The sequence below is a fragment of the Equus przewalskii genome, chromosome 2 (assembly GCF_037783145.1).
Source record: "Equus przewalskii isolate Varuska chromosome 2, EquPr2, whole genome shotgun sequence".
NCBI lineage: Eukaryota > Metazoa > Chordata > Mammalia > Perissodactyla > Equidae > Equus > Equus przewalskii.
The window spans coordinates 25,430,339-25,454,150 of record NC_091832.1 but is presented as its reverse complement, the minus strand read 5'-3'; the positions used below and the strand labels follow the sequence as shown (position 1 = coordinate 25,454,150).

The 23,812-nt window shown below is 60.8% G+C and overlaps 1 protein-coding gene across 1 annotated transcript in view; it reads right to left on the bottom strand.

Annotated features, from left to right (window-relative positions):
- Positions 1–14,149, bottom strand: part of SDC3 (syndecan 3) — a 38,228-nt gene extending 24,079 nt beyond the window's left edge. The window contains exon 1 of the mRNA XM_070596563.1: positions 13,823–14,149. Within this exon, the coding sequence (XP_070452664.1) occupies positions 13,823–13,960 (138 nt within the window). The 5' untranslated portion in view covers positions 13,961–14,149. The remainder of the gene's footprint in view (positions 1–13,822) is intronic.
- Between the last annotated feature and the right edge of the window lie 9,663 nt (positions 14,150–23,812).

Sequence of the window (23,812 nt, the reverse complement as noted above, 5' to 3'; positions counted from 1 at the left end):
TGGGGCGGGGGGACTCGGCCCGCACAATCTCGGGGCACCCCCACAGTGCCCTGGGTAGTATGGCATGTGCCTCCCTCCCATGGTGTGCTGGGGACAGTCTCACCTCTGAGCCACGGTCCACACTGACCCCTCCCAGGGGGAGCACTCTCGCCACGCCTTATTTCTTACCAGGAGGACTGCTGCCATCCGGGCCGGGCAGTTCTCAGGTACGGCAGCCACTTCACAGCCCCAATCGCTCCCCCCACACCCCATAAATGCCAGCAGCATCCTGTTACTGTGACAACCAAAAATGTCCCCGTGCATTTCCAAATGCCCCAGGTGCAGACACCTTCAGTGCCCAGCTCAGGCCTCACTTCCTTCTGGAAGCTTCCCCATCCCCCTCTTGTCTCAGAGACCACCCCCCACCCTGCTCAGGGCCCCAAATTCAGCATCTCCTGGGTGAGCCTCATCTTCCCACTTGGTGCAGAAATGCTCTGCCCGGAAACAGGGTTCCCAGAGATCAGAATCACCGGGACGGCGCCTCACACTGAAGATTCGGAGTCAGGGTCCGCAGCAGCCAGGTGGTTAAAAAAGGGATGGCCGGGGTGAGCCCAGTGGCGCAGCAGTTAAGTTTGCACATTCTTCTTCAGCTGCCCAGGGTTCGCTGGTTTGGATCCTGGGTACGGACATGGCACCGCTTGGCAAAAGCCATGCTGTGGTAGGCGTCCCACATATAAAGTAGAGGAAGATGGGCACAGATGTTAGCTCAGGGCCAGTTCTCCTCGGCAAAAAGAGGAGGATTGGCAGCAGTTAGCTCAGGGCTAATCTTCCTCAAAAAAAAAGAAGGGATGGCCTCCCCGGCCTCTCTGACCCTGGCCGCCACCTTCTTCAGGGACACTCAGTCATCCCCTCCCCCACTCCCCAGCATGTCCGCGCCCAGGATTGGGTAGATTACATAGAATGGAGTGTCTGAAGGAAGCCACATTTTGAGTTTGTGGTGTCCCTGGAGGTCAGGCAGGAGACAGAGCTCTGAGTCCCTCCGCAACGCCCCCCCCCCCCGCCCTCGCCTTAATCACCACTAAGGAGGTCAGATGACCAGCTGCCCCTCTGGCCTGGGCTCCCTAGATGCTGAGATTAAGAGCTGGGATTAAGGACGGACACATTCCTGGTATCTTAGAGCCCCAGCAACGCGTGTGTGTGTGTGTGCGTGTGTGTGCTTGTGTGTGTGCCCCTAGGCACACAAGTGTACACAGGCAAGCGCTTTCAGGGGCATTCCTGGGTGTGCGTGCAGGTACACTCGTGTGAGTACATCTGCAGGTCGTCTCAGGTGCCTGTGTGGGTCTGGGCATGTCTGCATGAGGACATGGGCTAGGTCTCTGTGAATGGTCCATGTGCATGGGGCGGGGGGGGGGGGGAGATGCGTGTCCCTGTCCCTGTGGGCCTGTGTGTGTTCAGGTGTGAACATCGGTCTGTGTCTCCACACGTGTGCACAGGACAAGGGTGTGAGCCCAGGTCTGCGTGCTCCTTCACGGACACAAATGGGTCTGCACATGCGCACATTTCTACGTGTGCATCGACCCTCCTGAGCTAGGGAGAGTGTCTCCCAGCTTCTTCCACTCTCCTTCCAGGGGCTGCTAACATCCACAGCCACCCAAGGTGTTGGGAGCAAGCCCCCTACAGCTGAGAAAGGGGACAGACAGCAATTCGGGGACTCCTGATTCCTCCTGGCCTAGCCTCACACCTGAGCCACTAAAACAGCTGAAGAGAGAGGAACAGGCACAAACGTCCTTCCCTACACGGACACCCCGGCCCCCACGCAGCAGCACAGACCCAGCAACACACCATCACACCCACGTGCACGCACAACCCAGCCCCTCGCACAAACCACAGTCCTCCACAGAAACACGGCCGCAGCTGTCCCCTGGCTCAGCGACAGCCTCGCAGACCATGGGCGAACACAGAGCTGGAGCCCTTCCGGATAGGACATGGCCCCCAACAAGCCTCCCAGCCCCCCGCCTCACAGGAGAACAGGATTCCGCCAAGGCAGGGCTTAGCTTCCGGAGGCCGCCCAGGGCCACAGCCCGCGGAGCTGTTCTGCCTCTCACTGCTGGGGGACCCTGCACAGCCACGCTCTTTGCGCTCAGGGTCCTCATCTGAACACCAGGGTGACGGGCTGACTTCCAGTGGCTCTACAGCCCTCGAAACCACGCTTGAGGAGGAGCAGGTGAAGGGAATGGCAGTTCCGGGCCCAGAGGGCGAGGAGTAAGGAAGAGTCCCTCTAGCCGCGGCCCTAAGCAGCCCCTGGGCCCTTGAGACCCTGTCCCCCAGGGGAGTCCTTGGGTCCTGGCCTCACTAAGTGGCAGCCGGGAAGACGAGATGTTCCAACCAGACAGGGAGTGAGTGAAGCAGAGGCCTCTGGGGAACCCAAGCGGGAGGGAGAGGGAGGGGAGGGTGGGAGCAGGGAGGAGCAAACAAGGAGAGGGGCAGCAAGCAGACAGGGGAGGAGGAGGAGGAGGAGGTGGGGAGGAGGGCTGCCGGGGTGGGAGGTGGATGGCAGAGGGGAGGCTCTCTCATCACCAAGCCTGAGCCTCGGAAAGCCGACAGTCCACCTCCCAGAAAGGTGGAGTCCAAAAGGACCCAGTACATGCCTCGGCTAAACGAGGCAGGCAGGCTGTGTCCCTCACACCCATTGCCCCCCAGCGCCAGCCTCCACTCTCCTTTTCTCCGAGCTTGGGGATCACAGGAGCAGGGGGCTGGGGAGAAAGGACAAGGTGTGACAACAAGGGAGAACTAGAAGTAAAAGAGATTGAGGATGTGCAAAAGCACAAAAAGGAAACAATGCAGCAGCATCAGAATTGGGAAAATGAAACAAAGTAACTAAACTAAAGGGCTAAACAGGGAGATGATGTAATGTGGGCGTAGCTGCTGCAACAATGTATCCAAGTGAGGGCTCCCAGGAGGAGGTAACAATGATCCCGTGGGCAACCAGATACCAGGAAGCACTGTCCGGCAAGGGGTTTAGTAAAGAATCCTAACGTGTAGAAGAAGACAAGTGCCTGAGAATCTAGAAGAGGTAGGCAGGAGAGAAGTTGGGAGCTGGGAGGAGAGGTCGGTAGGTAAAGGGTTCCCAGAGGAGGGGACATCTGTGCTGGGTTTTGGAGGATGAGTAGGAGTTCACGGCGAATGGACCAGCCCATGGAGAGTGAACAGCACGTGGGTAGACATGAAGGCAGGTGAGACAATGGTGTGCTCTGCACCCAGGGAATAGCCAGAAATCTTGGGTGGTAGCGGGGGGGGGGGGGGGTGGGTACAGGGTGAAGGGATGAGGCTGAAGAAGTACCTTGAACGCACTGATGGGAATCAATTTGGCATAGAGTCTTGTGCATGAGGCCAGCTGGGGCTGGGTCAGGGAAGGCTTCCTGGGGGAGGTGGGTGGGAGCTGGGCCTGCAGTCTGGGCAGAAGAGAGACAGGAAAAGAGAAGAAACACGGTACACGGGATGGTGCCCTGCCTAGGAGTCAGGAGACAGAGTTCTTAGTCCCAGCTCAGCCACCAACCTGCTGTTTTACTTTGGGCAAGCACTGTACCTCTCTGAGAGTCCATTTCCTCATATACAAAACAAGAAGGCTGAACTACCAGATCTCAGAAGATCCTCGTTATGACTAGAAATCACTCCTTTGGCCTCAGTTTCCCCTTCAGGACAATGAACAATTTGGATAAGAGTGCTTCCGAGGGTCCTTCTAGCTGAAATCATCTTCTGCCCTCTGATCTTCCCCAGCCTGGGCTGGCCGCAGCCCACGGCCCAACCTGGACAGAAAACACGCTGCAGAGAACAGCTGCTCGTGGAGGCCGAGAGCTGCCAGGCCTGGGCCAGGGCCTCCCTGACGGCAGCCACAAAGGTCCAGGCACCTAGCAAGACCTGACTGGCCTTAAAGGCATCCTCTCAGGGCACCACACTTTACAGTTTGCAATGCACGAGGCAGCACGGAGCAGTCTCGTGTACCAGACAGGACTCTGAGGCCAGGCTGCAGGGGTTCAAATCCTAGTGTACCACTTACTAGCTCTGTGACCTTGGACAAGCTATTTAACTGCTCTGTGCCTCAATCTTCTCTTTTGTGAAATCAAGGTAATAATGACGTCTCCTTCATAAAGCTGTTGTGAGGATTACCTGAGTTTTTATATATAAGGCATCTAGCAGAGTATCGTGCACAAGGCAGGCAGAATTCAACATTAACGTCATTGCGTTCATGCTCTCATTAGCATCCCATGCCAGCCCCTCAGGGCAGCGGGGCCACACTCACTTTACAGACCAACATCCTCTTCCTGTAGAGTGGAACCCAAATGCCTTGGTCTGGACTCAAAGCCCACCTTGTGAGCCACTGGGCTCTTCCACGCCGAGGCTCTGTGGCGTTCATGTTCAGCCCCAGGGCACCCCATGGCACAGGCCAGGCACCCAGGAGGTGCCCATGAAAGTCTGTTAAATGCAAGAAACAATACATTCCCATTAGAAACAGTGACCCCTACAGCGATGGCTCTTCCAGCCCAAAGGGAGGCATGTTCCCCCTCCACACACGGCTCCCTCCCCTGGTTGGGAATGCTGCTTTGGACCACACGTGAGTTCCAACATACCATGACCTTTCACCTCTGAGCCTCTGTCCACCCTGGTCCCTCTGCCTATCAATGTGCTGTCATCCTTTAAGGCCTGGTACAAAAGCCTCCTCCTCCACGGAGCCCTCCCTAATTCTCCAGAGCCAAAACCAACCTCTCACTCCCCCGACTCACTCCCTTGGCCCTTCTCCTGTGCTGGCTCTCTCACCCAACCGGGAGCTGCCTGAGGTCAGAGATGGGGTTGAGGCCCCTCAGGGGTCCCGAATACCTAGGAAAGGCCAGACACAGAGGGGGCATCAGTCCACAGTGGCTGAAGTGACTGGCAGCCCGTCAGTAGCACAGGAGGGACAAGGACAGGGTTCTGTACTGCCTGCCCAATGCTTCCTCCACCCACGACACCAGACTCCGGGTCCCGCCCCCAGCGGCCCAGATTTGACTGATCACGTCCCCGCCTCTGGGAAGAGAAGTGGTGCTCAGCGTGATGGGCAAGGAAAGGGATACCCCCACCCTGGCCCGAGAGGAACCAAAGACAGGCCACGTGAAGGTCACAGGCCCCCCAACTTCCCCAGCCCTGCAGGCCTGCCCCCTCCCAGCGGGGCCACCCCAGCTCAGGCCCTGTCTCTCTGGCCTCAGGTCTTTCTGAGAGTTCCTCAAATATGAAAACCATGGGGGCCTCTGGGTCACCGGGTCCAACCTCCCCATTTTACAGATGTGCAAGTGGAGGCCCAGAGGGAGAAAAGCTGCCCACGGTCACTCGACAAGCCAACAGCAGACTCACCTCTGAGACATGACAATCCTACGGAAAGTCTAAGAACTCAAACAAGCAAAATAAAGGCAGCCACCCAGCAGCAGCGTCCTTGGAACCAGCTGCTCCTCCCCCCACTACTCCTCACCCCAGCTAGTAAGTGAGGCGTCACTGGCCAGTGGACAGAGGAGGAGTGAGGCCGAGTCAAGGAGGCACTGGCCCAGGCTCACCCCGCGTCTGTGGGAGACCTGGGATTCGAACCCACCCCGGAGCGGCCAGCAGGGCTTCCCTTCCTGCTTCTCTTCAGTGCCCCCCCAGAAACGTCACACAGGCACAACACACCCACCATGAACACCCCCCCCCCCCACCCAAGCGAGGCTCACTGACAAGACGCAGGACACACGCAAGATGCACCTGCACACCCACAGCTCCCAGCACGGGGCCCTGCATACTGCTGGTGCTCAATAAATGTTTGCAGAATGAATGAGTCAAGCGAAAGACAGACCTCCGTGCACGAGCAGACAGAGCCACATTCCTCTGCCAAAAGCCCCCGACAACACGGCATCTCAAGAAGCACAGGCTCCAGCTGCTGCGCACCGCCCCACCCGGGGCACGCAACCTCATCACCTGGGCCTCTGCGTCCCCATCTGTAAAATGGGGTAACAACACCTGCCTCATGGGGCCATGGGAGGAGCAACTGGAACCAAGCATGTTAAGCAGCTAGAAGTGTGCCTGATCCACAGCACATGCTCTGGAAGTACTGGTCGTCACCATCATCGTCATTGTCATCGTCTGTGCCTGGCTCCCCAGCCCAGGGAGCCTCTTGAGGGCAGGAGCCAGGTGGAATTCAGCTGCAGACTCCCCCACCACCCCCTCAACAGGAGCCTGGCCCTAGAGGGTGGCAGTAAACACAGGGTGGGGCAGTGAAGGCCTGGGACAGACGTGGGCCACCACGCCCCAGCCGTGGGCGCTGGAGAGGGTGGCAGGCTATGGGTTCCACCAGGCGCCCCGAGAAGCAAGACTATCCTTTACTCCCAGCATAGCAGCCCCCAGCTCCCTGGAAGCCTTGCCCGCTGAGTCCCTGCAGCCCCACATGGCCCCCCAAACCCCAGCCTGGGGGGTGGGGAGACAGGCCTAATGAGCCACCACAGCCCCCTGGTGCCCGCAGTCAAATTGGCAATCAGTTTGCTGCAATTAATTTCCCAGATCTCGCTAGTGATTGATTCTAAATTACCCTTATTAAAGTCTGGGCTGGCAAGCAGGGCTGGGGGGTGGAGGGGAGTAGGGAGGATAAGTAGTGGACCTGGCTGGCAGTGCAGGGGTGTACAGAGCTCTAGGAGGGCCTGGGCGGAGGCTGACCCCAGGGGGAAGCAAGCCCATACCCAGTCCAGAAGCAGGATGCAGGCCCTAATCAGCATGATCCCCCCCCCCCAAAAAAAACACCTTGGCCCTGAAGGGGTGGGATGATGAGGTCAGCAATGGGGTACACAGAACTCCAAAGCGGGCAAACGGGCAAGTGAACACGCAGCTCCACCAGCACCCGGCTGTGTGAGCTCTGGCAGGTGGCTTAACATCTCTGAGCCTTCTTCTAAATGAGGGGAATGCCACAGCCTCCGACAGGGGTCAGAAGGCACAATGAGACGCCTAAGGCAGGAGAACCAGCCCCAATCCTCAGGCATGGCCCCGGACCGCCTCTGGGCTTCAGGGTTCCCATCTGGGAGACGGCAGACGGTGCGGCTGATCCTCTCCTTGGCTCTCCCACCCTGGAGGTTCTGTGCAAACAACAACCTGCTCAGGGCCACGACCCGTGTGAGGAAGAGAACACAGCCGGGGGCTGCCCCGCTGGGAAGAAAATGGAAAGAACCTGGTGTCACCATGTCCTGGGCTGAGGCTGCGAACAGCGAGATCTCTCCAGGGTCCCAGGACTGGAAGGGCCTAAGGGTCATCGGGTCCAACCCTCTGCCTCCAGACTGGCCTGCAGGCTGCCCAGGGCTCCAGACCACCAAATTCCCCACAACCTCTGCACATGAGGCCCCGGGAGGTGCTTCCTGTGATCTGGCCCCAATCCTGCCTGCTCCAGCTGGGACTCTTGGCCAGCGTTCTCCCTTGTAGGGAACCCCCCACCCAGAATCTGCTCTGGGTCATTCACGATCTTTCAAACTTGATTCCCACACTCTCCGAGGGAAAGCCCTATCCCCATTCCCAAAAAGCCATTCCTCAGTGAGACGGAGCGAGGAGCGGGAAAAGAGCGAAACCGAAGCAGGTGAACAGAGACATTGACGTTTGCAGGAGCAGCCACTCCCTCCCAGCCACTCTGTTATCTCATCTTGTTGGATCCCAAACAACTCTGAGGCAGAGGGATTCTCAGCTCATGTGAAAGGAGAGGAGACTGAGGCTCAGAGAGGTGAAGCGAACTTGCCAAGATCACACAGCAAGAAACTGGCGGAACCAGGATTTCAACCCTGGTCCAGTTGGCTCCAAGGCCCCTGCTCCTTCTCCGACCTCAAGTTGCACTCTCAGGTTTGGAAACCCCAAAACAGACATAGTACCAAGGTCTGGGTGGGGACCCAGGGTGGGAAGAAAGAGGGCAGACCTCAGCCAGCTGGGGCATGGAGGCTGCATGACCCTCCCCACCTGGTATAAAAGGCCAGCGGAGGCGGTCCCTGCCCCCTACCCTCACCAGCAAGGTAGCAAAGGGGCCAGACCATTTGTCAGGGGCCACCCCGCCCCCATCCCCCAGCTGGGCCCTCAGCCACTGGCGCTCAGACTCCCCCTGCAATCACGGCTTCCTGTTTGGCGCTGAGACTGGGCCTGGTCAGTGGGGGAGGGGAGCGGCCGCCCCTCTGGCCAGGGCCTGCTCTGGAAGGAGGGGGGCCGGAAGTGAAGGCCACCCGGCCTCCTGGGATCCTGGGAGGCTGGGAGCCAAAGCAAGGGAGGGCAGTCAACAAATATTTACCAGGCGCTGGCCTCGTGTCCCCGGGATGTGGGGGAACGTTAGGGAACAGCAAGCCAAGCCAGGTGGTCCAGGACCCGCCCAGACCCTGCTCCCCGCTGGGGTGGGCATGGGGGGGTGTAGCAAGGGGCAGGGCCCCGGGACAGCTCCAGGCTCTGGCCACCCTGCCCCCCCACGCCCCAGACACAAAATCACAGGGCTCCAAGCAGCTGGGCCGGAGCCCAGGCCACAGGGCCTCCTTCCCACCCAGACGTGGTGGCCGCGCCTCGGCACTCAGACCGCAGGCCCGCCCCACGCGGCCCCCTGGCGCCTCCCGCCCACGGGCACACGCCTGGGACCTGGCAGGACTCTGCCAGCCTCACTGTCCCCTCAGCCCACCTCCACAGCAGAGAACACAAAGCCCCAGCCTGGGCTCCAAAGCTCACAGTCCTGGCTTCCCTCCTTCCTCCGTTCCTTCACCCTTCATTCACTCACATCATTCATTCACACCATTCTGTTCTGAGCCAGGCACAAAGGCGGCCTTGGGGGTTCAGCAAAGAACAAGGCATCCACAGAGCCTGCCCTGGGGCCTCATGGCCTATCAAGAATGCATTTGGACACTTCTGCTGACTGCTGTGTGACCTCCACCAAGTCACTCCCCCTCTCTGAGCCTCAGTCACTCAGACCAGAGAGAACTTGAGGTGCAAAGGGACCAGGACTCAGGAATGGGGCGAGATGTAGATGTGGGCTCCACACGACAACTTCAGGGGGGATTAAAGGCAGGCCCAGTCACCTACACAGAGAGTGAGCCCCAACACTGGGGGCCTCCCGCACGTGTCCAGGGGGAATTGCGGCTGTTCAGACCCCTCTCATCCTGGGCTTCTAAACCTTTCCCTTCTCCTGCGCCATGATCACGTGACCCAGACACAAGCTCCTGCTGCCCCCCAATCCTGCTGACAGCCCTGCAGTTCACAAGGCTCTCCTGCCATCCATCCCCAGGGGCCCCCAGAACAGGCCGCCGGACAGACGACAGGCGCTGAGGCAGCATGGGAGCAAGGGCTCCAGGGCCAGGCCCCTTCCCAGACCTGCAACATGTGGTGGCCACCCACCTCCAAGGCTACCTGAGAATTAAATAAAAGATAAGGGACACGCCCACCACAGAGCCTGGCACAGAGCAGGCGCTTACGAAACAGCAGGTGATGGGGGCATAAGAGGGGGAATTGGGAGGCCCCGAGAGGTGAAGTAATTTGCCCGAGATCACACAGCAAGAGGGAGTGAAGTCAGGGCTGCAGCCCAGTTCCATTAGCTGCCAGGCCCTGGCTCAACCCAGCTCTGTCACTTCCAGCTGTGTGACCTTGCACAAGTCAGTCAGCCTCTCTGTGCCTCAGTTTCCTCACCTGTAAAATGGGGGTTCCAATCATCCTACCTCCAAGGATTATCACGAGGATTCAATGAGCCAACGCGGATCAAGCACCTCGGGCCTGGCTCTCGGCTGGCCTGCGGCTTCCATCACCCGGCTCTCAGAGGGGCGGCGCCTGCTTCCAAAGGACAGCCGCACCCCTGTAGGCTGGCGGGGCAAGACTCCAGCGCTCGCCGCCCCAGGGCCTCGGCCTCGGCCTCGGCCTGCGCCAGCCTCTTGGACTCCTGGTGCAGCCCCTTCTAGAACGACCCATCCCTCGCCCACAGCAGCCCTGGGGGAAGGTCCCAGCTCCACCGGGAGGGGCAGGCGGGACAGCCCGGCTTCTGGGGGGGAGCTCTGTCGAGACCCCCTTCCCTTCCGGAGGCCCCCTCCACCCACCTCGCTGCCACCTCAGCATCTTCCAGAGCCCAGGCCCATGGCTCCCCATCCCAGGGACCCCAGACCCCAAACCCATGAAGTGGGAGGAGCCATTTGTTTTCAAAAGGCCGGACGAACAGCTGCTTTCTCCAGCAGAGCCCACCCCCACAGCAAGCCCAACGGGGCAGGGGTGGGGCAAGAAGCACTGAATTTGCAGCTGGAGGCACTGTGCTGCTCCCCAGGGAGCAGAGGGCACCAGGTTCAACCCCAACCCTGCCATGAGGGTGCTGTCACCCCCAATTACAGTCCTGGAAGTCAAGTATTTGTCCCCAGTGGACAGGTAAGAAAGCTGAGGGACGGGGCAGGCTACAGCTTGCTCAGTGTCACACGGTGACCACTGTTATAGCTTAGCTCAAAACCTCCTCCTCCAGGCAGCCTTCCCTGAGCCCTCCAGGCTCCCTTCTGGAAAGGCCCTATCTCCCGGGAGCTCACTCCAAGGCGGGCTCGGTCTACCAGGGAGCTCATTTTCTCATCACAACATCCCTGTGAGGCTGGCCCCGTCACTGCTCCCATCTGACAGGGGAGGAAGTTGAAACAGAGAAGTTCCCTACCCAAAGGCACACAGCAGGTGTTGGTCCCCGGAGCCCACCCTGGGGGCTAACAGGCAGCAGAGCCCCATGGTGTCCCTGTGTCAGGGCCTGGCCTGGAACCGCCTAGGGGTCCCCAACTTTTCATTTCTACAGTGAAGATAATCGTGCCCTGGGAACCCAACGTTCCCAGTCAACTGGAATGGCTGGAGGGCAGAGGAGGAGGGAGTTCCTGGATGCTGGAAATCGTGGGGGTGGGGAGAGAGCAGGAACCAGCAGGCCTGGGGGTCCCTCACCCTTCCACTCCCCAGCCCTACGTTCCCAACCACAGAATGGCAACCCTGTAAAGGAACAAGAAATCAGCCTTCCTTGAGTGCTGACTATGTGCCAGGCATCGTGCTAAAAGCTTTCCATATTAACCCCTTTTGCTCTCCTATTCTCCCCATTTTACAGAGATAAGAACGAAGGCACAGAGAGGTTAAGCCACTTTCACAAGGTCACACAGTGACAAAGCAGCGAACTCCCATCATTGGGAGAATGTAAACAAGACTAAGTGACACCTAAAATCTCTCCCAGCCCTGAGCTTTCAAAGAATATGTGCCAGAGCTAAAGTTTCCAGGAGCTCCACACTCCAAGCCTTTCTGGGCGGTGACATAAGTACAGCAGCTGAGGTGGCCCCAAGGGCAGGTGTCCCTCAGAGTTGTAGTCCCATACTGTCTCAGGAGGGAGGACTCCCCAGAGCAGACGCCAGACACACCCCCCCCCCCAACTTACCAGCCACAGCACGAATGAGACCTGCCACCCCCACTGAGGCCACTCCCACACACGCACTGCCTTTCCAGCGGGTGGGCAGACCTACGGGTCAGCCTGTCCCTCCCCTGCCCTGAGCCAGCCACTGCCCATCCCAGTGATGTCCTTACAGGACCCCTGCACAGAGGCCATTCCTGGAGCCATCCTGGCTGGGGCTCTTCTGCTCTAACCTCTGTCCTCCTTGCTCTGGTGTGGCACCGCTGGCGTTAACCCTCCACACCCCAGGCCAGACGAGGTGATGCCCCTCCTGGACAGCCTGCCCCTGGGAAGGTGTGAGGCCTGGAGATGACTCCCCCGCCTCCCCTGAGCCCCACCTCTCCTCTCTGCCACGTCAGCCGGCCATCTCAGCCTCCAAGCTCAGATCCCAGGGGTTTATCTGCCACCCAGGACTAGGGGTGAGCCACACCCACGCTCCCTCGCCCTGAGATGGGGGGCACACTGCCTCCCTGAGGCCCCACGGTGCACCTGGGCGGCACGTCTCGTGCTCTCATTTAATTCCTCCCACCCCCTCAGGAGCAGAAATTCTGAGCCTTGTTTTATGCAGTTCAGTGAGGGACGTGACTTGCCCAGGGTCACACAGCTCAGGACCCCTGTCTGGCTGCCAAGTGGAAAGCATCTTATCCCCAGCCCCTTTCACTCATCTGCACACCGGTTACTGAGTTCCTTCTGTGTATGGGCGCCCACATGGCCTTGTTCCATCCCTGAGGAGGGTGTCATGAGCCCCATTCTGCAGGCTCAGCAGGGTGCCACGACCTGCCCAAGCTCACATCACAAATTAGTGGCAGTCGCAGCATTTGAACCCAAGGCTGTGTGATTTCTGAGCCTTTGATTTCAAAGATGGTCTTGCAGAAATGTGGCTGAGAAAGTGACCCAGCTGCTAGGATGAGCTGGGTCCCTGTCCCTCCCAGGGACCTACTCTCCTCACTCCACCGGGGCGAGAACCAGGGACAAGGCATCCAGCCCACCAGGCCCGGCACTCCCCCGTCCCCCGGCTCACAGCCTCCAGGTGGAGAAGGCTGATGTCAAGAAGCAACCTCGGAGGCGCCTGTCCGCCTCCCATTGTACAGACTGGCCGGCTGAGGCCCAAGGAGGCCTGCACGGTGGGCACCTGGTCCTTTCCAGCCTGGGGAATGGGGGACAGGCATAGCTCCTAGAACCAACCAGGGAGATTGGGCCTAGAAACCCGCAGCTCAGCCCCAGTCCAGGCTCCGGGCACGTGCCCACTAGGGAACTCCCTTGGGCCCTGGGTCCCTCAAAGGTGGGAGGTGGCCCTGCCTCCCTGTACCCTCCTCCTCCTGCTGCCCTGATGGAGCTGGGACTCAACTCAACCCCATGGCTGCTTCGGTCACTCAAAGGGACACTCAGGGGTCACTTCACACACACACACACTCACCTCTGTCTGCACACACTCGGCCCCCTAGGGGGTACATGCCCCCTGCACAGGATTCCCCATGTGGCTGCATGCACATGCATGCCCACGCCTGCGCGCGCGCACACACACACACACACACACTCTCCCATGGGTCCCAGCACACGCCCACCACAGAGGTCTCTCCCACACACACACTCACCCCTGCAGGCACACACAGCCATGGCCAGCAGTCACCCAGCCCCATTGCTGGTACCCACCATGCACAATGGGTCACTCTCCACACAGGTAGGGATGGTGGTACCCACCCATGTGGTGGACTGACCTCATCCCTCATCCTTCACAGGTACATACCCCACAGGACCCCACAGCCTTCGCTGAGGTGGAGACACACACACACACAGGGTCACCCTCACTCACCCCCTCAGGTCACCTTCACACAAGTCAACCTCACCCCTCCCCCGCTCCGGGCCCCCATGCTGCCCTCCCCACAGCGACCCTCGGAGGAAGCAAACGCACACCCTCCCCCAGCAGAAGGAACCGACCCAATTCCCTAGAAGTGGCCACGGGCTGGGCACACCCACGAAGCCAAAACCACGTTCACTCCGGACCCAAGACACACCCAGCCCGGGCCCCGCGCCGGCGACCCCCAGCCGGCCGGCAGGGCCTCCCCGCGCCTCTCAGCCAGGGCAGCGGACCCCGCTCGGCCCGGGGACACGGATTCCCGGAGCCACGGGGGAGGGGAGCGCCGTGCTGACGACCGCCCGGGCCTCCCTCCGGGGAGGGGTCCCAAAAGGAAGGGGAAATGAACCCCCAGAAGGCGACAGCGGCGGGGGCGGCCTTCCCCACCGATGCCAGCAAGGGGGGGCGCCCCAGAGGGCAGGGCACGGAGGAGGGGCGCCCGGGGAGGGCCGGGGAGGCAGTGGAGGAGGGGCCCCAGGATGGAGCGGGGGTCCCGGGGCCGGGGAAGGCGCCCCGTGCCGGGAGGGAGCGGGGTCCCGGCGCGCGACACTCACCCCCGCGGCGCGCCCCGCCAGCAGCAGCAGCAGCAGCGGAGGCAGGAGCAGCCCGCGGGCCCCGGGCCCGGCCGCGCTCCCGGCCCCGGCGGAGGCTCCAGGGGCGGCCCGGGCGCGGCGCGGTGGCCCCGGCTTCATGGCGGCGGCGGCGGCGGTGGGCGCCTTTGTTCCAAGGGCGGCCAGGGGGCTGCTTGGTGGCGGCGGGCCCGGCGGCTGGAGCGCGCTCGGCTCGGGGCTCCCGGCACGGCGGCCGGCTCCGCCTCGCAGCTCCGCGCCCACAGCGGCCGCGCCCGCAGGAAGCGTGCGCCCCCGCCGCCGAGCGGCCGCCCCCGGCGCGGGGGGCGGGGCGAGCGCGGGCCCGCCCCCGACACCGCCCCCGCGCCCCCCCCCCCCCGACACCAAGCCCTCCCCACCCCCGCGCGCCCTCCCACCCCCGGACACCGACCCCCGACCCCGCGTCCCGCGACCCCCCCCCCGGCCCCGCCCCGCCCCGCCCAGCCCGGAGCCCCCCGCGCGCCCCCTTGACACTGACCTCCCCGCCCCCGCGCTGCCCCCCAACGCAGCCCCGCCGCAGTGGGCGCAGCCGGCACAGCGCGCCCAGCCCGCCGCCGGGCGACCCGGGACAAGTGGCCTGCCTCGCGGAGCCTCCGTCTGGAGACAGGGATCCCGCCGCACGTGCCTCCTCGGGCAGTCGCCAGTCGCGGGAGAATCCGTGGAGGGGGCGCGGGGGGACACGGGCTCTTTGAGGGTCTGAGCAGGTGGGTCCCATTCGTGTGATCGTTAGTAGCCCCCCACCCCGCGAAGGGCCCTGTTCTCCTGGCGCTTCCGGGACTGTCACCCCGCCACTGCCCAGCCAGGCTACGGAGGGGGCCACAGGTCACCCAAGTCCACAGGCCTTGATGTCTCCACGACACGGAGGGGCTGTGTGACCTCAAACCAGGCGCAGACCTCTCTGGGCCTCCGTCTCCCCTCTGCACACTGGGGGTGTCGACTTCTGGGCCCTGTCACTGGGTCTGGCGAGGAAAAGCTGGGCAGACCTGGAGTGGTGCTGCATACCCACCAGCTGTGTGACGTCAGGCAAGGCGCCCAGCTCTCTGAGACCCAGACTCCTCACGGTAGGATGGAGCCCCCAGCATCCAGTGCAGGCAGGTGCAGAGGTGTGTCCCCAAGTGGCGGTGTCCTGCCCTGGCCAGCTTCACCTCGTGGTCATCGTGCCTTTGCCTCTATTGCCGTGACTTGACTTGTTCCGAGTCTCCCGCCACCAGCGCCTGACCTCCAGGAGGGCCGGAGTTTGGGTCAAATTGTTCAGGGCTGTGTCCCCAGCGCTAGCACAGGGCCTGGCGCAGAGTGGGTGCTCGAGACAGACTTGTTGAATCAGTGAATGTGTCTCCCAGTCACCTGAGCTCAGCCCCCTCCCAGGTGTTTTGAGGGGAGAAGGGGTGAATATTTGGGGCATGGCGCCAAGTGCTGGCTGATTCTCTCATTCCAGCCTCTCAGCGACCCCAGGAAGCAGGTTCTGTCAATATCTCCACTTCCTAGGTGGGAAACTGAGGCCCCAAGAGGGGAGATTATTTGCGGATGACGGCAGGCTGGAAGTCTGTGCCCTCAGCCCCTGTGTCCCGCACCCAGCGCAGGGCCTGCCGTCAGCAAATGGGAACTGAAATGAGCTGAAGCTGGTACAAATCCCCAAGGGAAAGGGAACCGAAACCAGGACGAATGGCGCCAACAGGGGAGAGTGCTGGGGTGGGCCCCGAGGAGCAGACTCTGGGGCACCAGCCATGGTTTGGGGGTGAGGGGGGCCCAGACTTGTCCTTCCGGGCCCTTGAGAAGAGGCCCAGAGGACAAACGTCAGCTCAGCATAAGATGGAGCTGAATTAGAAGGTGTTTCCTGAGAAGGAGTGAGGGCCCCGTCCCTAAAGGGTATGTAAAGCCAGGCCAGCTGCCCTTTGGCAGAGCTCCTGGAGAGGAAGGGACAGAAGCTTTCCAACTCTGATATTCAAAAATCTCTAGGAATTCTGAGGTCCCAGCCTCTGGAAATCCCATTCCCAAATCTTTAGGAATTCCAACCCTTGGGTACCGCGGAGAGATGGGTGGAGGGGGCCGACGGGGCCTGGGAGACGGGGAGCTGGTTCTAGCTGAGGAAGCACAGCTTGGAGTTGGAGAGCTCCGGCTCTGGGTTGGGCAAATACCTGGGTTCAAATCTGGGTTCTGCCAGTTAGGAGCTGTGTGACATTGGATGAATAACTTTACCTCTCTGAGTCTCAGTTTCCCAACTGTAATATGGAAATAATGACCACACAGGGTCATTCATTCGTTCATTCATTCAGTCATTCTCCAGATATAAATTGAGTACCTGTGTGTGCCAGGCCCAGTGCCAGGTGCCCGGTTGAGAAGACTAAATGAGCTCTTCCTTGCCACTGTACCGGGGGTTCAGTAAAGGTGGCTGGGGTGATGCTTGCAAGGTAAGGGACCTGTATGTAGGGACGGCTGCCTCCCAGAGGGGCTGCCATAGGCCCAGGGAACAGATGGTTGTTTGGAGCTCCCAAAGGCAGAGTTAGGGCCAACAGGGTTAGGGTGGGGGTTACAAGAAGCCAGATGTCAGCTCAGTGTGAGGAAGGACTTTTGAACTTTTGACCACAGATGGCAGTGGCTACTCTGATAGGTAGTGAGTACTCTGTCTTGGGAAGCATGCAAGGCTCAGAAAACTAGCTCTCAGCAAGGCCATTAAGACAGTCTCTGTGCAGCAGGGGGACAGTGAGCAGGGCCCATCTTCAGCAGTTCCGGCCAGTTCTGAGCCTTCTGGAAGCAACAGCCCCTCTTCCCTGACATCTGAGGAGATGGGGGGCGCGGGCAGGATCTGTGGGCTGGGCAGGCCGGGAGCGCCACCTGCTGCTCCTGGAAGATACTGATCACAGCTGGAACGGAGGCTGGTCTGGGCCCCGCGGGTCACAGAGGCCTGCGCTCCCCAGCACCTCCCCTGCCCACCTGTGCCACATGCTGGTCTCTCAGGGTCTCCCCACACCTGCCGTCACACTCCCCTCGGAGCACAATCCCCATGGCCCACTTGGCCCCTCTGGGGAGCCTTCCCGACTCCCTCGGGCGGGGCTGACCCCACCCCTGCCCAGCCCCCTGGAAAAGCCCCATCCTTGCGCCCCCGCCCTGCTTTCGGTCTCCACTGTCTGTCCCCCAGAAATGGGGCCCCTCAGTATCCCCAGGCGACAATAATGACACCCCAGCAGAGCTGACTCTGTGCCGGGCTCTGCTCTACGAAGCGCGCACTGACATTATCCCCATTTCACCAAGGACAAACCAAGGCACAAGAGGAGTGAGGAGCATGCCCGAGGTCACACAGCTTTGTAAGTGAGACCTCAGATCCTGACACAGGCTCTTAAGAGTTCAGTGTCATGCCAGGTGCAGAGGTGTGTCGGGAAGCGGTTGATGAATGAATTAAAGAGTCAGGAAGGGCATACATACTGTCACATGGACATGACCAATCCGGGGACACAGATGAGCCTGGAGCCAACCCGGCCCAGAAGGCATGCCTCACCACCCCACTGACTGCCCTGCCCCATCAGGCCTTTCTCTGCCCTTGGCTGTTCTCCTGGTCCAATAAGTCAGCCAAGCGGCCAGCATCTCTGAGCTCCACGCTGGAGCCGCCCTATTCAGAGGTGCAGCTTGGGACCCGGCACACAGTAGGGGCTAGTAATCATTCCCCGACTCCACCCGCCCTGAGAGTTTGGACTGACCAGACTGGCTCTTTAGAACACAACGTTGCCACGTAGCAAGGACAGCCAGGGTCCACGGAGGGCTTACCTTTGCCAGGCACGATTCTGAGCACTTACTGGAACCGCTCTCTTCTACTCTCCCCACAATCCCGTGACCTGGGGACAGCAAACCCGCTCACTCCCAGGGTTGTTGCTGTGAAGGCCAAATGCACTGACACTGGGAAGCCCTCCAGGAGGAGCCTGGCACACGAGGGGCACTACGCATGTGTTTGCTCCTCATTCGTCCCCATTTCACAATCGGGGGCCTGGGCTCTGAGAAGTAGGTGACTTGCCCGGGGTCACACAGCCAGGAAGTGGTTGAGCCAAGATGCAGCCCCAGCCAGGTGGGCCGTCCTCTGTGGACATCCGCAGGGGGCCCTTGGGATCCTGGCTGGACCTCCAGCTCAAGGCTGGCAGAGGGCTTGGAAAACAAGTCCTGTCTCCCCGACCCAGCCTCCACCCTGCCCCTCCTCACACACCTGCTCCCATCATGACCTCCAGTCTTGCTCAGGATTCGCGATGAAGGCCAGAGCCCAGCCTCGCTCGTGAGAAATCCGAGTGACTGCAGTCCTGGAGGTCAGGGACAGACTCAGGGACAGAGACAGGATTCTGGCCAGAGGGCTCCTGGTCTAGAGCCCACAGAGGGGACTTAGGGAGATGCGGAGGGCGGGGCTGGCGGCGGGGGCGCTGGGCCTCCATCTGCGGGGAGCCCCTTGCCCATCCAAGGGGTGCAGCCATGTGAGGCTCTCAAAGGACCAAGGACTGTGCCGCGAGCTTATCGTGAGCCCCCCTGTGTGCTGGGCAGGTCCTTTGGAGAGGAAGCGTGGGTCATGCCCCTGGGCATGCAGCTGCCAGGCACCAGGCTGGGATTCGAAACCAGGCTTCTCCTCGTCTGTGAGCTGGGAGTTTGCCAACTGCGCAGCCGCAGGGCTCCCCGGGGCCCTCAGGGCCGGCGTGACTGAGGGGAGGGAGGAAGTCCCATTTTGTCTGAGCTGCGGCCCCTCGGGCTGGCCTTGCAGGAGGGAGAGCGGAGGCCCCGGAGACCCCGAGCAGGGCCCCTGGGTGCAGAAACGCTGCAGGGGGAGGGAGACGAGGGGTGGGCACCACTGGAGGGGAGACGAGGGCTCTGGGATCTCCAGCTGGGTGGGCATGAAAACAGGGGTAGGTCCCAGCTCTTTGGGGCCTGAAGCTGACACAATTTGAGGGGAATCACAAATACAAGATTAGCAACAAAGCCTGGGAAGGGGGTTGTGGAGGGGAGGGGCCCTGAAGCTTGAGTTTCATTAATTTTACAGTAAATTTGCCTCTGCGTGGAAGCCCACAGCCCAGCCACCTACCAACAACTGAGTCCGGCAAAGTCAGCCCAGGGACTGGACAGGGAGGGGTTAACACCACTCTGAGGGGTTGGGTGTCCTGGAGGGAACCTAGGAAGGCTTCCTGGTGGAGGTGACATCTCCACGGAGCCATGGCAGGCAGGCATTGGAGAGTGGGTGCTCTGACTTCAGTGGTCACCCTGAGGCTGCGCCCCGCCCAGGAAGAGGGTCTCTGAGGTCTCAAGCTCCAGCAGAGGCTTGGATGAGGCCAAGAACATTCTGGGGGCTTGTTCACTATGACCTAGAATGGACAGAGCATGCGAGGCCTTGTGCTGCTCTCCCCACTGCTCCCACTTCATCTGCCCATTTCCCAAGGGAGGCCCAAGAAGGGGAAGAGACTGGCCCGAGGTTGCACAGTCAGTCTAGAAGCAGACTGGGAAGTAGGAGCCAGGCTGCGTCCTCACCGCCCTGGGGGCTCTTCCCTGCCCACCCCCTTCTCCCAGACCCATTGCCCTATTGTTTGCAGAAGCTCTAGGGGGAGGGCCTGCCCCACAACCAAGACCTCACTCGAGTCCAAGACCCAACCGTGTGGCCCACTCTGGCCAGTCCAAGGTCACGGGCTAAGAAATGGCTGTGGCGGGGAATTGGGGGGCGTCCCGGCCCAGGAGCGGAGTTTGCACACGTGCCTCTTCCCTGTGGCAGCAGGAGGGAAGGGGGACAGGGAGGGGCCGCAGGGATGTGAAGGAGGAGAGGGCAGGGGGAGGATGGAGAGAGGAGGACGCGGAGGGCGCTGCCGGTCCAGGAGCCCCTCCACCGATACAGCCCCGTGCCTGGGAACAAATTGCACGTTTGGAGTCATTTTCCCGGAAGAAAAAAAAGCCTCTCTAAAAATATTCTTTCTTTCTCACCTCATCCTGGGACTGGAGCAGCCCAGCTGGGTGACAACCACGGAAGGGAGCGGAGCACAGGAGAGTGACCTGGAGGTGGGGGTGAGCAAAAGGACTGAGGGGGCGGGGAGGTCCCTTTGCCCCGAGACCTCAGAATCTGAGCAGCATGGCTGTCACTTAGATATTTCACGTGTCCCGCAGCACAGTGACCAGCAGTCTACCCCCACCCTCTAGTTCCAAGGCCCAGCGATGGTCAGGCCACACAGACCCAGGCTCCTCGGGACCTGGCACCCCACTGCGGGAGGTGGCCTTGAGCAAGTAACTGCATTCACGTGGGGCGGGCGCCTGCTCTGTCCCTCCCTGTCCGTGTGGCCCTGAGCAGGTACCTTCCCTCACCCTGGCCTCAGCCTCCTCGTCTGTAAGTGGAGCAGATCTGGGAGGCCCAGCTTCCCTCCCTGCACTGGGCAGGCAGCCCTGGGACGGGGCAGGAGCCAGCAGAGAGTCTGGCCGCCTGGGTCTGCCACTCCCTGGTCGGGGACCTGGGGCCACTTTCCTCCCATGGAAGTTAGAGTGAGTGGCCGCTCCCCCTCCCGGGGTCAAGGGAGGTGAACAACCAGGGCGCACCCAGCTCAGAGCGGGACCCACGGTCACAAGGCAAGTGGCCACCACAGTCGTTCCCTGCTCTGTAGGCTCCAGGCCTGAGGTGAGCGGCCAGGGGACCCTCCGCTGGGACTGACAGTCAGAGGCTGAGCCACCTCTGGAACAGGACAGCTGCGGCCTCCTGGGCGTCCCTGGTCCAGCCCCACATCTCCACCTGGGCTCTGAGGAGCACCCAAAGTCTTCTGGAGCCCTGGGGGGGCGTGGCTTGGGGGCTGGGGGCACAGGGGCAGAAACAGGCTCCCCCAGGCCAGCACTGGCTGGGGCCACACGCGCCCCCAGGAGAAATGAGAAACAGGCCCCCCGCTTTCCCGGGGCCGTCCTGGGCTACCCCAGTTCTGTGCTGCGCATTAGTTATCTGTTGAACATAACAGGTTACCCCCAAACACAGCGGCTTCAAACAACAGTAAACTCGGTGACGTCCGCTGGTTTCTGTGGGAGGAGCCGGGACAGCCGACCTGCTGGTTCTCAGGAGGCGGCGGTCAGACGTGAGCCAGGGTGCGGCCACCAACGGCTTGATGGCGCCTGGGGACTCTGCTTGCAACCTGCTGAGGAGGACGAGCAAGTTAATTCTGGCCAACGGCAGGAGACCTCATTCCTCGCCGTGGGGACCTGGTCCTAGCGGGTCCCAGAGGGTCATCAAGGATCCTCGCAGGACCAGCCGGAGGCCCAGCCTCGGAAGCCCCCCCTCCACGCTTTTCACAATATCCTATTGTCTCCACGGGTTAGCCCTGTTCCCCGGGGGAGGGGACAACCCAAGGGAGAGAACACCAGGAAGGAGGCCGCTGGGAGGCCGGCTCCACATGCAGGAATAATTCCGCGCAGCCGCTTTCCTGCTTGAGAGTCCCCATCTGGAGGGTAAATTAGTCCCACCCCAGTGAAAATTCCAAGGGCCCCAACGTAGCAGGGAAAAGCCAGAGGCGATAGTAATAACGGTAAGCGCAACTCCTCCTTATGGCTTGCTGTGTGCCCAGCCCTGTGCCAAGTGCTTCCAGGGCACCCTGAGAAGTAGGACCACTACTGCCCCCGTTTTCCAGATGAGGAAAGGCAGCAATGAGATGGCCAATGACTTACGAAGGTCACGTGGGGCAGGAGGAGCTGGGATTTGAAGCTCAGCAGGATTGGTCATAAAAGACCTGGAGGTTTTAGTTGTCTGAAAGAGGCACCAGGGCCTCAGGCCCCACTGATAGGCATAGGGCTGCCCCCTTGGCCCCGACCATCTGACCTCATACCAGCCCTGACAGGGCTGCAGGGCTGGGCTATCACTCCAGGTGACAGTCAGAGAAACCGAGGCCCAGAGAAGTCAGTGATTTGCCAGAGGTAACACAGCGAGTTGAAGGCAAAGCTGGGGACCTGTGAGCCAGATCAGTGACCATACCCAGCCATCCCAAGCCAGAGTAAGGGACCAGCCTTATGCCCAGGAGAAGCTTGGGAGGGAGGGAAGAGAGGGGAAGCTTAGTCTTAGGGTAGATGCCAGCCCTCTGGTCTCTGAGTGGGACTCCGCTCCCGAGTCCCTAAGGCAGGGGGAAGCCATCCCAGCCCCGAACTTAGAGCCTTGAGCCCGTGGGTCTCTAACGCTTTCTTGTGGCAGCAGCGCCCTCGTGTGGCTACAGCTGGTAACTACACGAAGTCGCAGGTTTCCGCTCCAGGGCCTCCCCCTTGTCCTGAAACCCAACTCAGAGCCTCGGAAAGAGAGCAGCCAGCCGTTCCCGAGGCTGACGCAAGGCGGCAGGAGCAGGACGGCAAGGACAGGGCACCGGACTTGGAGTCGGGAAACCAGATAAAATCCTGACTTGGTTTTGACTCAATGTGTGGCTTGGGTCTCAAATCCTACCCCACCTTCCTCCCTAAGACCTGCGTGAGGATCAAACGCATCACAAATACGCACGGGCTCTGTAAACTGGAAGCAACGTGACCAGGCGAAGGATCGTGATGGAAACTGCGTGAGGAATCCGCAATGGAGGGACTCTGGAAGGGAGGCCAAGAATGCAGGTGTCTAGTTGGTGGCAGCCCGGCACGTGACATCCTTGGGCAGCCTTGTAGCAGTGGGCAGTGGTGGCCAGGCAAATGAGGAGGTGGCCGCTGAGCCCAGGACTGAAACTCAGTCCTGCAGAGGTCGGGGTCCGCCCCAGACCACCTCAAGAGGAAAGCCTCAGGCCCGGAGCTGGTCTGACCCAGACTCGCATCAGAACGCAGACCCCGTTTCTGTGCCTCGGGGAGGGGGTAACAGTCCTCGCGGGGCTGGTGTGGAGCGAGCTGGTGACCGGCTCTTACGCGCCCGCACACGGTGGGCCACAACAAACGACTTTATGTAAACGTCTTACGTGATGGACAAGGACTGTTTTGTTCACCAAAACCTGTGACAGCTGTTGGATGAGTGATCTTACAGGAAAAAATGAGACCATCCGTCTCTTATCCAGTGTGCCAGGCCGTGCCGGACTACGTCATCTCACTCACTCCGTCACAACCAACCTCTGCCTTGGGTCCTCTTATCTCCCGCATTTCACAGAGGAGGAAATGGCCTCAGAGATGACCTGGGTCACAGAAGGGACGATCGTGTGACTGAAAAGCGTCCCCAGGCCTCAAAGACACAGGCTCGAAATGAGAGGTAAGCACAGTTCTAACCTGGATCTTTGCTGTGTTACCACTAAAAACGCAAACACAAGACATTTCACTCAACGCTAAGAGGGAGGGAGAGAAAAGACCCCAAAGTATGAGCCTAAATATAAATAGTCCAGGTGGAAAAGAAGGAAATGAACACGTGAGGGCCCAGCCTGCGCCAGGCAGACGGGTGTCATCAGCTATTCCGTCTTCCTCCCCGGCCCACAGAAGAGGACAGTGGGCTCAACCAGGCTCGACTCCTTCCCCAGCTCACAGACAGCAGGCAAACGAAGAGAGGGACACAAGCTCCTCCCTTGCCCGCGGCCTCCGCGAGGTCTAGTGAAACCACAGCCGTCCAAGAGCTGTACCTCTCCATATGAGCGAGCTGTGGGGACCACTTCACAGATCCGGGTTATCACCTTCAATCCACTCCCAGTGAGAACTTTGGTTAAAGATGAGGTGATGGGACCCTCAAGTGCACACAGCGAGGGTGGGACCCACATTTGGAGGCCGGTCTGTCCGACTCGAGAGCCATGATGTTCGGTCGCACACGCAGCAACCGCTCACAGCACACCCTCCCTGGCAGGCCTGGAGTGACGCTGCAGTGGGGGATCGCTGAGCAGGGACTGACAACAGCCACGGAAGCAAAATCGGGCTGGACTGCAGCCCTGCATGACCTCGGCTTCCTTTCCCTCCCTTTATTCCCGGGCCCACAGGGCCTGCAGTAACCGTCCTTTAGCCCTGGGAGGGGACCACACAAAGCGTCTG